General features: G+C 40.0%; 1 protein-coding gene across 14 annotated transcripts in view; it reads left to right on the forward strand.

Moving 5' to 3' along the window:
* Nucleotides 1-12,847, forward strand: part of LOC113034723 (ankyrin-3-like) — a 93,100-nt gene extending 80,253 nt beyond the window's left edge. For all 14 annotated transcript variants that reach the window (XM_026189653.2, XM_080288255.1, XM_080288256.1 and 11 more), the window contains 10 exons: nucleotides 65-139; nucleotides 505-636; nucleotides 1,044-1,187; nucleotides 5,363-6,797; nucleotides 6,902-7,064; nucleotides 7,364-7,441; nucleotides 7,790-7,873; nucleotides 7,987-8,100; nucleotides 9,021-9,112; nucleotides 10,759-12,847. In XM_026189653.2, the coding sequence (XP_026045438.2) occupies nucleotides 65-139; nucleotides 505-636; nucleotides 1,044-1,187; nucleotides 5,363-6,797; nucleotides 6,902-7,064; nucleotides 7,364-7,441; nucleotides 7,790-7,873; nucleotides 7,987-8,100; nucleotides 9,021-9,092 (2,297 nt within the window). In that variant the 3' untranslated portion in view covers nucleotides 9,093-9,112; nucleotides 10,759-12,847. The remainder of the gene's footprint in view (nucleotides 1-64; nucleotides 140-504; nucleotides 637-1,043; nucleotides 1,188-5,362; nucleotides 6,798-6,901; nucleotides 7,065-7,363; nucleotides 7,442-7,789; nucleotides 7,874-7,986; nucleotides 8,101-9,020; nucleotides 9,113-10,758) is intronic.
* The last annotated feature ends 2,036 nt before the right edge of the window (nucleotides 12,848-14,883 follow it).

The raw sequence follows: 14,883 nt of genomic DNA on the forward strand, positions 1-14,883 counted from the left end.
ATTAGCGTGTAAGTGTAGAAAAATGTTATTGGTATTAATGAATCAATGTCTTCTATCTTGCCAGGTCCCCAAAGTCCTTGTGAGCGAACGGACTTGCGCATGGCTATAGTTGCAGATCACTTGGGACTCAGTTGGACAGGTTATAACCACTGCTTTATTTATTTCTCAAGCCCCCGAGCCTTGTTATTTACTGCCACCTTCAGGCTGACTGTCACCCAGAGCCTCTGATACTATACGCTGTTATAATGTAGCGTTAAGATACCAGGTTTAAAAGCCTTAAAAAGGAGAGGAATTTTAAATAATTTTAAATAAAGTGATGGATCAGTTAATGCTAAAAACTTTTTTTTTTTTAAACAACAGGATTTTTTTAATCATTTTTATTGTGTATTTGTATTTATGTTTCCACTGTACATAAAATGATGGACAATTTGTTTATGGATAGTGCAAAAGAAAAACACTGAAGTTTGAGTATTCATGTTAGACTTGGTTTTTGTGTCTGAACAGAGCTGGCTCGGGAGATGAACTTCACAGTGGATGAGATCAATCACATTAGACTAGAGAACCCGAACTCTCTGACAGCACAGAGCTTCATGCTTCTTAAGAAATGGGTCAGTCGGGAAGGGAAAAACGCCACAAGTAAGATTATTTTTTATGTCTATACATCTTTCTTTTTACTTACTCTTGTTTTTGTTTCCATTCTTTTTCAGTCATTCTGCTGTTGATTTACTCCTGAAAGTTCTTTTCAATTTTTCAATTCAATTCACTTCAATTCAGTTTTTTTTATATAGCACCAAATCACAACAATAGTTGCCTCAGGGTACTTTATATTGTCTGGTAAAGTCATATATTGTCATTCCTTATTATCGCCCCTCACTGAGGTTTTCTGCTTTCTTTTTTGTTTTCTCTTTTCTTTTGAAAAATCATCCAGATGCTCTAAAATATATTTGCTTAAAAATTGGTTTCGCTATGACTAATCCAAACGTCTGCATAATTACATTTGCTCAAATTCCTGTTTTACTGTTTTAATGTCTCTTCTTCCTCAGCGGATGCCTTAACTGCAGTGCTGACCAAAGTCAATCGGATGGATATTGTGACTTTGCTGGAGGGGCCAATATTTGACTATGGTAACATTTCAGGCACAAGATGTTTTGCCGATGATAACGCTGTTTTCCGGGATCAGGCTGATGGTAAAGTTTAGCTTTGTCTAGCTGACCTCTTACCTCTCCCTGCTACCTTCTTTTTCTTGTGGCAATGCATGGATCACATATGTATCATACTAGTGAAACCAAAACCACAAGTGGTGATTTACACTCGGATTTAGAATTTGTGTGAACAGCTGGGTCTTACCATTCCTCAAAGACGTTCCTTTTGATTCTACAATATATTTGACACTGAAATTTCTGCTTTACATTTCAATTTCATTTTAATATTTAGTTTAAATGAAAACTTTTTTATATAGCACTTTATTACTTGCACTGATTTTAATTGGCTTCTGTTAAATTAACTCTCATTAAAATTAGATTACGCTCAGGGTAAATACTCTGCAAATCACTGCTGTATCCAGTTGTCACAGAAGATTAATATACATTGTTAATTTCCACTTCAAGTGCATGCTGCATGTTAACTATTGCTTTGAATGTTTTTCAGTGTGTGACTTATACAGAAATAATATAACCCTATAGTTTGCTTTTCTCTGCTGACTTAGTTTAGCTCTCCTAGTTCTCCTCCAGTTCCTCAGAGCCTTCCTTGGATAGATGAGAGAATGTCTTCCTCTGTGAAACCAGACTGCCTCTTCCTCCTCCTTCTGTTCCTCCTGCCTCCCATCAACTCCCACCAGCAGTATCCACTGCTGATAACAGCACATAACTGCTCTTAACAAATGTAAAGTCATGTGTTGGCAAAATCCTCATATGCCTGCTCCTTATCCACCCATATTATTCACTCGTTGTCCTGTTGTGCAAGCATGTTTCACTGGGTTTAATGTAGTTTTTGTTTCTTTTTATCTCTCTTATTTTGTATCTTACCTTATTCCTTTCCCATAGTTTGCATAATTATCCCCTTAACTTCCAGAGGCCCTGAAGCAGCTTTCATCCTGCAAACACCCAGTCCTTTCTTTCCAACACCAACCCCAACACCTCCACCCACTCCCCTTACACCTTCAGCAGCGCTTTACTGTCACCCCTTCCCTCCACGCCGCTCGCCAAGTTATGAGTCGTCCATTTTGCTCAAAGACTTGGCACCTTCAGCTCCATTTCAGCCGGCAGAGTTCGACGTTTTCACCTCTCCCCATGCATGTCCCATCCCTCAGTGTCCCAATACTGACCCTCGTCAATTCCCGGCCTTTCCTTTCTCTCCCCTTACTTCTTCCCCAATCCCTCTTATTACCTCACCTTTACCTTCTTCACCTGCTCCTCATTCACCATCACCCTTTCTTTCTTCTGCTATATCTGTCCCAACATCTCCCACATCTGCTCCAGCTTCCCCCAGACTCAGCATACCTACTCTGGACCTTTTGCAAGCACTATCAGTCACTCGTCAAACTGGTGATACCTTCAAACCTACAACAACTCCGCCCAACCTCACCCTTGCACCCTGCGCTATGTCTCCTAGCCATTCTCAGCCTATCACCATACCTGTGTCAGCCATCCACTCTACAGCCCCAGGCACAGTCCCTCCTTCTGTCACTGCCTCCTCAAGCAAAGAGTCCCTAGTGACCCAGCTGGCCTCCTCTTTCCGCCCAGTGTCCCCACTTTCCATGTCTACCCTCCCTCCCATCTCTCCTTCAGGATCACGTTGTCCTAGCCCAAGTCCTTCTTCCCCGCCTCTCCGCTCATTGTCTCCCTGTCCTGTTTGTCAGTGTACTTGTGCACCCTCAGTCAATCCACCTCCCACTCAAACCCGCATCGATCCTTCTAATATGGAAATATACCTTTAGCATTTGCTATCCTTTATCTTGTTCTCCTTCCACTCCATGCTTCTTCCTACTAAAAACTCTCATCTGTCGTCTATCCCATGTGAGCATGTAACAGACCACCTTGGTAAATATTAGCCACATCACACACTATAAGGCCTCATGTCAGTAATAGTTCCCACTTTTAATATCTTACCTCACTGACAAAATCTTTCAAATAAGAGCAACTTCGACCAGCATTTGTGATTACTACTTATAAAATACTTCTTTATATATAGTAGGTTTAATATTAACCTAATCAGCCATAACATCAAAACCACCTGACTAATATTGTGGAGGTCCCAGTATTACAATCAGACAGCTCTAAACCATCAGGAGATCAACATGAAGCCTGTATTAGTGTCTTGTTCTGTCCAGATTGGACTTTTTCCAGGGCATCTCACTGATGTAGTTTTGTTAATTTTGAAGTTCATATCAACCTTTAGATTAATATTTTCCAGTAGAATATTGACTTCACCTCTCACAATACTTTTAATGTTGTGGCTGATCTGGTACAGTTAAATGTATGCATTCATTTTATTTTATTTATCTAGTATCCAGCCATCCTACCATCTTCCATCTTATACAAACACGCACACTGGATATTACAAATATGACATCTCTCATTTAATGGTTTCTCATTATTTTTGCTAGTTCCTACATTGTAGATACATACTGAAGACAAATATATGAAGCAATATATATGAAATTATGTAGCAAAGAAGAAATTGATAATTAAGCCTAAATATGTCTTATATTTTAGATTCCTCAAAGTAGCCCCCCTTTGCTTTGTTGACAGCGCTGCAAACCCTTGGCCTTCTCTCAGCGAGCTTCATGATGTAGTCACCTGAAATGGTTTTCACTTCACAGGTCTGCCTTGTTAGGTTTCATTTGTGGGATTTCTTATCTTCTTAATGGGTTTGGGAACATCAGTTTTGTTATGCAGAAGTCAGGTTGGTACACCTGACAGCCCTATTTGACACCTGTTAGAATTCATATTATGGAAAGACCCAATTAGCTAAGTAAAGAGAAACAACAGTTCATCATTACTTTAAGAACTAAAGGTCAGGCAGTCTGAAAAATTGCTAAAATGTATCTGTCCCCAAGTCCAGTTGCAAAAACCATCAAGTGCTACGACAAAAGTGGCTCACATGAGGACTGCCCCAGGTAAGGAAGACCAAGAGTCACCTCTGCTGCTGAGGATAAATTCATCCATGTCACCAACCTCAGAAATTGGAAGTTAACAGCACCTGAGATTGGAGCTCAGATATATAGCACACAGAGTTCCAGTAGCAGACACATCTGTACCATACATCAGCTGTTCAGAGGAGACTTCGTGAATCAGGCCTTTATGGTCAAATAGCTGCTAAGAAACCACTACTAAGGAAAAGCAACAATCAGAAGAGATTTGTTTGGGCCAAGAAACACAAGGAATGGACATTAGACCAGTGGAAATCTGTGCTTTGGTCTGATGAGTCCAGATTTGAAATCTTTGGTTCTATGTGCCGTGTCTTGGTGCGGCACAGAAAAGGTGAACGGATGGTCTCTGCATGCATGGTTCCAACTGTGAAGCATGGACAAGGAGGTGTAATGGTGTGGGGGTGCTTTGCTGGTGGCATTGTTGGAAACCTATTCAAAATTGAAGGCACACTGAACCAGCATGGCTACCACAGCATCCTTCAGCGAGATGCCATCCCATCCGGTTTGCGTTTAGTTGGACCATCATTTATTTTTCAACAGGACAATGATCCCAAACACACCTTCAGGCTGTTTAAAGGTATTTGACCAAGAAGGAGAGTGATGGAGCACTGCAACAGATGGCCTGGCCTCTACAGTCACTTGACCTAAACTCAGTCGAGATGGTTTGGGATGAAATGGACTGATGATCTCTGGGAACTCCTTCAAGACTGTTTGAAAACCATTTCAGGTGACTACCTCATGAAGCTCATCGAGAGAATCCCAAGAGCGTGCAAAGCAGTAATCTGTGCAAAGGGTGGCTATTTTGAAGAATCTAAAATATAAAACATGTTTTGAGTTATTTCACACTTTTTTTGTTTACTGCATAAGTCCATGTGTGTTCATTCATAGTGTTGATGCCTTCAGTGAGAATCTATAATTTAAATAGTCATGAAAATAAAAAAACACAAACCTTCTGACAATTTTTAAATTGTTAGAAGGTTCAATAAATGCTCCATTAAAAAAAAATTCTGGCAATTAGTTCATGCTTCAGGCTTTAAAGGGTTAAATGTATCCTTATCCTAGGTAACGGTTGTCTGGATACATGCTTTACATTTCATTCTCTGTGCTATTGTCCATGTCATGTGGTGTTATGGTGTGTTTTCGGGTGTTAAATTGTTTGTGTTATGCTTTGGTGTGTGTATGTCTGTACATTTTTCATCCTGTCACCTACAGATTATCAGAGCATTCTAGTGGAGCTGCAGTCCCCCGCCACACTGCACTCTGATCCCTACTTCCTGGAGTCTGACCTCCCCGTCACTCCCAATCCTTCCCTTGCACACCACCAACAACAGCACCATTACCCAGAACCAGACACACCTTTGCTTGCTGACACCCAGCCTCAGCCCTTGCCTTGGAGTCCAGAGTTAGAGCCCAGTAACAGAGAGCCAGAAAGCCCCCCTAGGAGCCCCCCTAGACCCTGTGAGCTCACCCTATCTGTCCCAGTATTTGAACTTCCTGATCCTATTCCCTATAAGCCAAGAAAGCCCCACATTGCCCTGAATGATCAGCTGCTATTGAGCGAGGAGGAGGACCGATCTTTTCAAGAAATGGAGCCGATCCACAGGCCCAGGTCACGGTCCTTTCCCACGATGTGTGAATTAGATGTTGATATGGCATACACCACATCTTCCCCTTCATTATCATCAATTTCATCGATAACCCCTTCATCACCAGAGAGAGCACAAATTGGAGATGGAAGAGTGCAGCTGGATCCCTTTAATGGGGTAAAACAGGATGTTTGTTTGAAAAGAGGTGAAAAGGAAGTGACAGAAGAATTAGGGAAGGTTGTTGAAGTGGCTGCAGCAGAGTTGGAAGAGGGAAGTGCATTAGTGGAAAAGTGGGTAGAGCGAGACTTAATTGAAAATGTGGAAAGAAAATGTGAGATGATAACAAAAGATAGGTCTAAACTAACAGAGGAAAATTTGGTGGAACAGAAAGAGGGGTTTGAAGAGGAAGAGGAAGATTTAGTGAGTAACCAGCAGGATAATATTCATGACGGGAATGAGGGGACAGCCTATGTTATGGAAGTGGTGAGAGATGTACAGCTGTTAAACGAGCAGTATGACCTGCCAGGAAATGAGCATGAAATGGAAAAAGCTTGTGCCACATTTGAAGCAGATAGCAGAAAAGTTGATGGAGACGCTGAGAAAGTTTTCTGTAAGGGTGATAGAATAGATGATACACATGAAGATATGCAGTTTAAGGATTCGACGTTGTGTGGCAGTGAAAAGGATATTTGCAGTACATCACAACAGGACGTCGAGGACCAGACTGTAGTCCGCCTCTCCCCTCAGGCCTGGGATGAGGCACTTGAGGAACTTCAGCCCAATGAAGAAGATGAGGAGGAGGAGGAGGAGGATAAAGAGATCAAAGAAGAAGCATTAGGGTCTTTGTTGGAGGAGGTGAAGAACAAAGGTGGCTCAGAGGAAAAGGAGGAGAACGAAGAGATGACCAAGTCCAGGATTCAGGAGCTTTGTGATCACGTTGAACATGCAGAACAAGACCTTTGTTCACTTTCAGGTTGGCACAGCGATTCATCCAGTGTCAATGTGGAACCACCAACGCCAGGACGCAGTGTCAGCTCAGACTTGCTCGACAGACGAGAAAGGTAAAATCTTTTTTTTTTTTAAGTACAATGCTCAAATAGAATCACAAAATAACAATCTCTCAGACCACTTATTTGGTGTGTTGTTTTGTTTGTTTTTCCAACAGCCAAGAGAACTCTAGTGACTCCATCACCTCCTCATCTAGAGGAGAATCAGGGAGGTCCCGACAGAACGGCGACAACTCAAAGCACTCACCTCAGGACGGCTCATCTGAATCATCAAATGGCAGAAAAGAGGAGGGAACACTAATGTCAGAGAAAAAAGTCCAGGTAATACTAAAGACTGTTGTACCTGTAACAATGAGGGATGAAATCTTTATTTTCTGTACTAAAGTCCTATACTGCCTTCTAATTCTACAGGAGAAATACATAGCACATCTTACGCTAAAGAAAACTAAACTTCTCTATTATTCTAAAGTTGTCTTTCCTGATTCAGCCAACTATGGAGTTGAGGTGCATAAAGGACAACAACAAAAATGTTTCAACCTGTAACTGTCCTACACATGTGCTTCTTTTTTCCACTTGACTCCCTCTGTTGTGTAACGTTTGTATAAAACCTCCCTCCACAGCGAGTTAGTGTAGATTCCGGTTCAGAGGAAGAACAGACAGTAACCACCAGAATCTTCAGACGCCGTCTAATTTTAAAGGTACACTGAAAGCCTGAAGCAGGTGCTGAGCTGGGTCGTGGTTTGGTTTGGTTTAGACTGGTCAGTCTGCTGTGATACGTAATAGTCTTGCTTGGTATAATGGTGGTTTATTCTATTTGTGTGTATGTGTGTGTCTAGATATGACTGTGCATATGTTTGTTTACAAGCTCTACTGACCCTGTCACAGTTCATAAATGAAAACTAATCCATCCTCTTTCTGTCAGGGTTATTATTCTCACTGGTGTTTTGTTTCAGTGTGGTGATGGTGATGGATTATTTTTAATCGTGTGTGAAGTGCTCAGGAAGTTGGCAAGCTTTTATTCACGTGCTAACCACAAATACCTACAGGGAGAAGAAGCAAAGAATATCCCAGGTGAGACCATGACAGAGGAACACTATATGGACCAAGATGGTAACCTCATCAGTAGAAAAGTAATGTATACTTTAATTCCCATTTCCTATCCAGCTCTGAAATAATACCCATCATAGGGATGGTGTTTTTATACAATCAGGCACCATCAGATCTTTTCTTCTGCCTTGAGCAGGTCATAAGGAAGGTTATTCGCCGGGTGTCTACTCCCACACCAGAAAACCAAGGAGGTGACAGGTGGCACAAAGACCTTCACCACAGTCCCATTCTGCAAGAAGATGCATCAGAGGTCGCATGAAGATCCAATTAATCTACCATCTAGATGGGTTTCCTTTGATATGCTGTTATTCTCCTGTCACAAGACATCAGTCTAAGAACTACTTGGGTGGGAGGTTAACAGCAAAAACAATTTTTAGGCTTAAAGCTGCATTTGACAGTGAATCACAGTGGGTCTGAAACAAAAGAAAATAACATTATAACTCATCTAAATAAGAAATTTGCAGTCACGGGCCACAATTCTGAGTCTCACTTTAAAAATTAAAGGCTCTTCTGAACCTTAAAGATTATTTAAGTGAAGTGTTAAGAGCAAAATTGAGATTAAGAAAGTAACACGTGGTAAAAGGTGCAGCTTTAAGTCAAAGAGGGAGGGAGTCAATTAGATTTAATCATCTTTTACTCCAGTGAATTCAGTGAAGTTAATTCCTGTTAACACTGGATTAACTGGTTTGAGATGACTATTATCTCCATAGTGGGCAAATATATACAAATATCATATGAACTGCAACCTTGCATGTTGTGTTTTAACAGTGTGTGGTGTCTGTTTTGTTTGCATAACAAAGAAGATGCTGACTGCAGTTCTCCTGACTGTGTGGTGCTAATGGTCTTTTATAATGGTCTTTTAAAGCATTTAGCCAATTAGTCAAGAGTATGACTAATGAGTGCTAAGGAAACTCAATCAGCTCCTTTTGTTTCCAGCTCTGTCCATAATGGCATAATTATTCTTTTTCCAGGTGTCTACTTGGTGTGTGGTTTAAGTCCTAATTATAACTCTTGCGATGATGCTATTACTAACATTTGAGTTTTGCTTCTTCTTTCTCTTATTTTGATGTTTCAGGTGTGTTTTTGGTTGCAGTGAGGTTTTTTTGTGTCTTTTTCTATCAAAAGATAAGAATACCATGTCTTATGTATACTTCTATGTGTGTTTTCCAGCAGGGAGAGGGGTCAAGGAATAGCAGGCGGAAAGATGATAGAAGATCAGGGGATAAAAAGCACCACTCATAGGGATGGTTACTCTCTTCCAGGTACAGTAGTTTACTTTCTCACCTTAACACAGTCATCATAGTCCCCAGGCTTTAACTACTGTACATGTTGTACATATCCGTTGTTGTTCACTGACTTCCCACTAACTGAAGTCAGGGGCATTGAATAGCACCTAGTACCACCTAATGCCTTCACTTTTGTATTAGTGTATTCTGTGTTTTTATTTCTAGGCTTTACAGATTTTAAACTTTGAACAGAGCAAACTATCATTTTAGGCACCAAAAGTAACCTACCTCTCAATTAACCTACCGGTATACCTTTTATTTATTAATAAATGTAGTACAAAGTAATCAGTCGTGTTCAGTGTAACCACGTTTTACTATTAAGCTAGTAAATAGCAGATTTTGTTTGTTTCTTTTTTTAATAGTTAACTATAAAGATGTCTTGTCGAGAGATACAGTCCTGTGAAAAACAAAGTACACCTGTACTGCTTTTGAAAGAAGGAAGAAGGTAAATAGCAGCCAGTTGCTGCTAATCAAATGCAGTTAATCAACTGATCATAAGTAAGTTGGATGTGCCGTTAAGAGAAAGCCTGTCTTGTCTAAACAGAACAAGACACCACAGTTTAGGTTGTTGCATCTGAAGAAACCAGAAAGACTTAATGTGCAATGTCCTTTGGACAGTCAAGACCAAAGTGGAGATGTTTGGTTGTATTGCACAGACCCATATTTGGCAAAAATCAAAAGCAGCACATCAGTACTAACGCTTGATACCAGCTGTCAAAGCGGAAGGGGGGTGATTTGGATTTGTTTTGCAGGCACAGGGCACCTTACTGTCATTGGGTTGACCATGAACTCTGTATACCATAGTCTCTGTATACCCTAGAGTCAAAAGCTTGGCTCAAATCATGCAAAAGGAGAATGATCCTGAAGAAAACTAGCAATTTCTTTTTTACATACTCTCAATAAATACTATACTTTACATACTCTACAGCATCACATTTGGGAACCTCTGAAGCTGCTCAAACGTTTGCACAGTGCTGCACATGAGATGCCTGTATCCACAGTATTAAAGTAAATGAAATCATCAATTTAGTCAGATAGTTCAAACTCAAAGCAAAGAAGAAACTGGCATGAGCTTGGTTATCCCCTGGCAGATTTTCTGTCCTCTGCGTTCCCTCAGTGTGAATGAATAGAAAACATTTACAAAGGGAACAGGGTTGAGGGTCACTACACACCTCAGCATTATATTGCCCCGCTAAAACCCTCCACGCCTTTTCTTTGTCCACTAAATCCCCAACTCACAACAGCTTTGTCCCATCCAAAAAGAGTTTGTTATCCCACTGGCCAGACTGTTAATCCCTACTGCTGCTCACCCGTATGTTTGCGGTGAATCATTCCATCTGCGCAGAAATGGGATGGCACTGCCATGAAGTCTGCCAAAGAGTTTCTATGGTAACAGAGGTCACCATAACAACCCACGTACCATCAGGTCTTGTTAATGTGTTGTCATTTTGTCATACAAAGGAATGAAACACTTAAGAAAAACATTGTACACGTTACACCCTTTGAATTCAGTTTAATACTCAATATTAGGCAATGCACTGTCAGTTGTAATGTATTGTATGAGCTTCAAGAGGGTGACAGTAAATGTGCTGCAATATGCAACGTACTGTTTTGTCTTCCAGATACAGAGGAACCAAGTTCAACGTTTCCTGGGAACAAGTGTTCAGAGGGCTAAGACTTCAGGTTCGAGGACTTAAAGCAAGGTCCAGTGTGCCACTATCTGCTCTAAATAAATGGCTTTCACATGAAAGGAGTCAACCCTTCTGACTTGCGCATGAGCATGAAAAACTCACTCCCTGTCAATTAAAGGACCAAGAAGTTCTCACTTTCTGACTGTGGTGGACCAGTGGACAATGATCCTGCTTCCTGTTTTGTGTGAAACAATACGTGCCATCGGTCCACTGGTGTTGTGAGAGCTTTTTGGAGGAGCGTCGTTTGTTGCGAAAAACGACAGAGACTCCATTACTGACAACCACACAGGTGCAACTGTGACCAAAGATGGCACAAGAGCTCAATGCACATGGTGGGTGAAAAGAATGAGGTAGTTACAATAACACACACAAGAAAAATCGAATGGACACTTCTAATCCAACTTCAACACTCGCCTTATAGTTTTTTCTTGAACCCATTGTTGTCAGGATGTAAATTGTTTGGAGGTTTTTTTCCTTCCTTTTTAAAACTTAAACACAACTAACACAAAAGCTTTTTTTTCCTGTATATAAAATTCTAATGTGTATAATTCTTTTAAATCGAATGGACAAGTTGCTGGTTGCGAACGCACTGAGGAGAGTGACCTTTTCAAGTGCTTTCAAAATTTACTGAAACGATTTCACTTTTAAAGATTTGAGTGTAACTTCACGGGTTCTTGTATAATTAATTACTAGAACAGGTATAATGTTTGTACATGAAAAAGCTGGTTTGATTTTAACAGAAGAAATTTCCAGAAAAAAATCTAATTTCTGTAATTCCCAAAGTGGGAATGGATCTAATCCTGCAAAAAAAAGGAGCCTTTCAGAGTACTCATATTTTCATGCATGCTGTTCACATTATTTTAATTACAATTTTTACAGGTTTGCAAAACACTGTATTCAAATGAATCCCTTTATCACTATACACATATAGCCCTGACGTTTGTCACCGATTTTATATTTCAAATTGAAAAAGGATACCATTAAAGCTTTTATCATGTTGGGGTGAGGATGAAAAAAAATCTCTAGCTTCTTGAGGATGTGATGTCTTGTCTGTCTGTGTAAAACTGGAGGGCAGCTTCTGTTACAGGAACGAAGTAATCAGAATGTAAATGCTAGTAGGCTGGCTCGCTGTAAAATTATACTTGTATTGTGCATATTGGCTATAAGGTTTAGGAGTCTCTGTACACTGTAAGACTGTTTGTAAACATTTAGCAGTGTTTCAGTTTGGTTTTCTAATGGCTGCTGTGGTATTAAAGGAAAACTGGGGCATTTCACTTTGGATTCTTTGGTGAAGTATTTCCTTAATTTAAAACCTACTCACATTAAGGACACATAAAGACATTGTTTGATTGTAGCTCCAAATAGCATATTGTATGACAAAACACTGGATGGTCAGAACCAGTTATTTAAGCATTAAATAAATTGTGTTTTAACTCTGAAACTGTGTGATCTCTTTAGGCTTGAGAGTCTGTATATGCAGTGTCGAATAGAATTGTTTTCACTAGCTCACTGACAAAGTTTTATTTTACACACTTTACATGACATTAGGAATTTATGTATCAGTTTTCATTAGATGCCCATGTAGTTAAAGTGTGGTGTTCTACTGCTGCGATGGCTCAGTATGCTGATGTCTATGCTGTGGACATGAAAACTATGTAACTTTTTTTTTTCCAGCTTTTTTGGGTGGGAGTATTAAAGGAAGTCAGATAGGGTGCTGTACCACATCCCCTTGTACTACTATGTCAATCAGGGGGTAGAGGATACTTTGATATGGTTGAAGTATCAATTTTGTTAATTTTCTTTGATATGTGTTTTCACCTGAGCAGATTTTTTGATGTACAATTCTTACTAACAGAGTGAAGCCATTGAAATATAACTATTCTAGCACTTTGGTTATTCAAGGTCTTTTAGAGGCTATAACAGCAATGATGCCATCACAAATGTTTCAAACGTCTTTAAAAAAAATCAACCTAAAAACTCCAAAAAAAAAAATACAATAAAATGCAGTGATTTTGCAGTACAGTTGTTTCTCTTCTTATCTTTGTGTCCTTGAATGTTTTTTCTTTAATTATTATTATTATGTAAGTTGCACAATGGCAGTGATCAGTAGTGATGTCGTGGGAGTTACTGCCAAAATTATGTGTTTCTCCTCACCTAAGTGTCCTTGAGCGCCAGGCAGCAACACTTCCAGCTGATGGAAAAAATGTAAACTATACCGTAGACATTTCATAGCACCATCTCTCATGCCTTAGCCTTATGATTTTTTTAACATAATAAAGCTCAAGTTCAATATTGGATGCCAAAGATGGTAAGATAATGCAGTAGCAATAACATTAACACATGTTAGTTCCTACATTAAAACACAATAAAGGTCAAATGAGTAACACTGATGATTTTCTTACAGTGCAATTCATATGGATCTTACTTTGTAACAATATTTAGTTTGATGTACCACTCGTCTAAATGCTGTTGAAGACCGGGCACATCCCAGTCCCTGAAGGTAATGGCCACAGCAAAAAACCTGCAAGCCCAGAGGTTCTTTGTCAGTACCCTGTTTGGACAGACCTGTTTTGGCATGTGAGGAAACCACACATTCGTAGGCAGATGGTTTTAATGTTGTTGCTAAAAGACATAAATGCCAGTGAGTTTGTCCAGTAAGCATGATCATCTTTAATACGTGGTGGAACACAAAAGAAAAACACTGTGCCGCCTACTGATTCATTAGTGTTTAAAGCAGTTCTTCCCACATCATCCTGTGACCATGACTACAGTTGCAAGATTATCCCAAGAAAACGCACAACCTGCTACACCTACTTTATGCTTCTTTGATTTAAAGATGAGCATTGTTTAAAATAATCCACAGATTACATTAGACACCACTGCTGTGGAGCAAGCTGAAAAATCAACCCCCCTCTTTGTAATGAAATGTGACACAGAACCTGGAGCTTCCATGTATCTGGGAAGACATTCGCCTTTTTGGGGGGGGGGGGCTTTATAAAAACCTGTTTGGGTACAATTAGGTCTCTCGTCCACTGCATACTGGCTAATTCTTCTCTGGATCTTCAGCGATGGATCCACAATGGAGGATTTCCATTGCAGAATATAGCAAATTCTCTCATTGGAAAAAATGACCTTCACCTTACATTTAAATTTTTAAATTTTTGTTCACTATCTGAGTTGACTAACTCTCACCATGGACTTATTGTGTGAGGGCATTTTGGCTGGTGGGAGGACGTGGGTCTCCGCTTTGCTGTGTGTATCTGTAGAATGGGCATAACAGGTTCGTTTTAGTTTGTAGTGTTGGCTTGGCAATTTTCCCTTAAAATAAACATGAGCAACACTGACAATGTAAGGCATGATTGGTCTGTATGGACCATTTTCTGAAAGCCTGAACATAAAAAGATGTATACGGTGCTGTGAAAAAATCTTTGCCCCATTCCTGAATTCTTATCTTTTTGCACAATCCTCACACTTAAGTGTTTCAGAAAATCAAACAGATTTTAATGTTAAAAAGATAACCTGAGTGAACACAAAATGCAGTTATTAAACGATGATTTCATTTATTAAGGAGCTACAGAAACTCAAAGACGCAGGCAAAACAAAGTCATTGCCATCTATCAGTCTGGAAATGTTCACAATGCCATTTCTAAGGTTTGGGACTCCATTGAACCACAGTGAGAGCTGACATCCACAGATAGAGAAAACTTGGGACAGTAGTGCATCTTCCCAGGAATTGGGCAAATTACCAGAATTTGCCGAATTGATGACTCAACCATGTCATCATAAAAGAACCAGAACAACACCTAAGGAACTTCTGGAAGGTCTGTATCTCATTACAACTCTACCAGAAAATCCAGAAGGAGAATGTCTGGCCATCAGTCCATGCACTTGCACATGCACTTGGGTTATACAGAAGAACAATGATCCAAAATACACCAGCAAGTCCACCTCTTAATGGCTCCAAAAAACACAATGAGAGTTTTGGAGCAGCCTAGTCAAAATCTGGAATTAAATCTGATCGAGATACTTCGGCACTACTCTGGTTATCTTTGTCTA

The sequence above is a fragment of the Astatotilapia calliptera genome, chromosome 13 (assembly GCF_964374335.1).
Source record: "Astatotilapia calliptera chromosome 13, fAstCal68.1, whole genome shotgun sequence".
Classification (NCBI taxonomy): Eukaryota; Metazoa; Chordata; class Actinopteri; order Cichliformes; family Cichlidae; genus Astatotilapia; species Astatotilapia calliptera.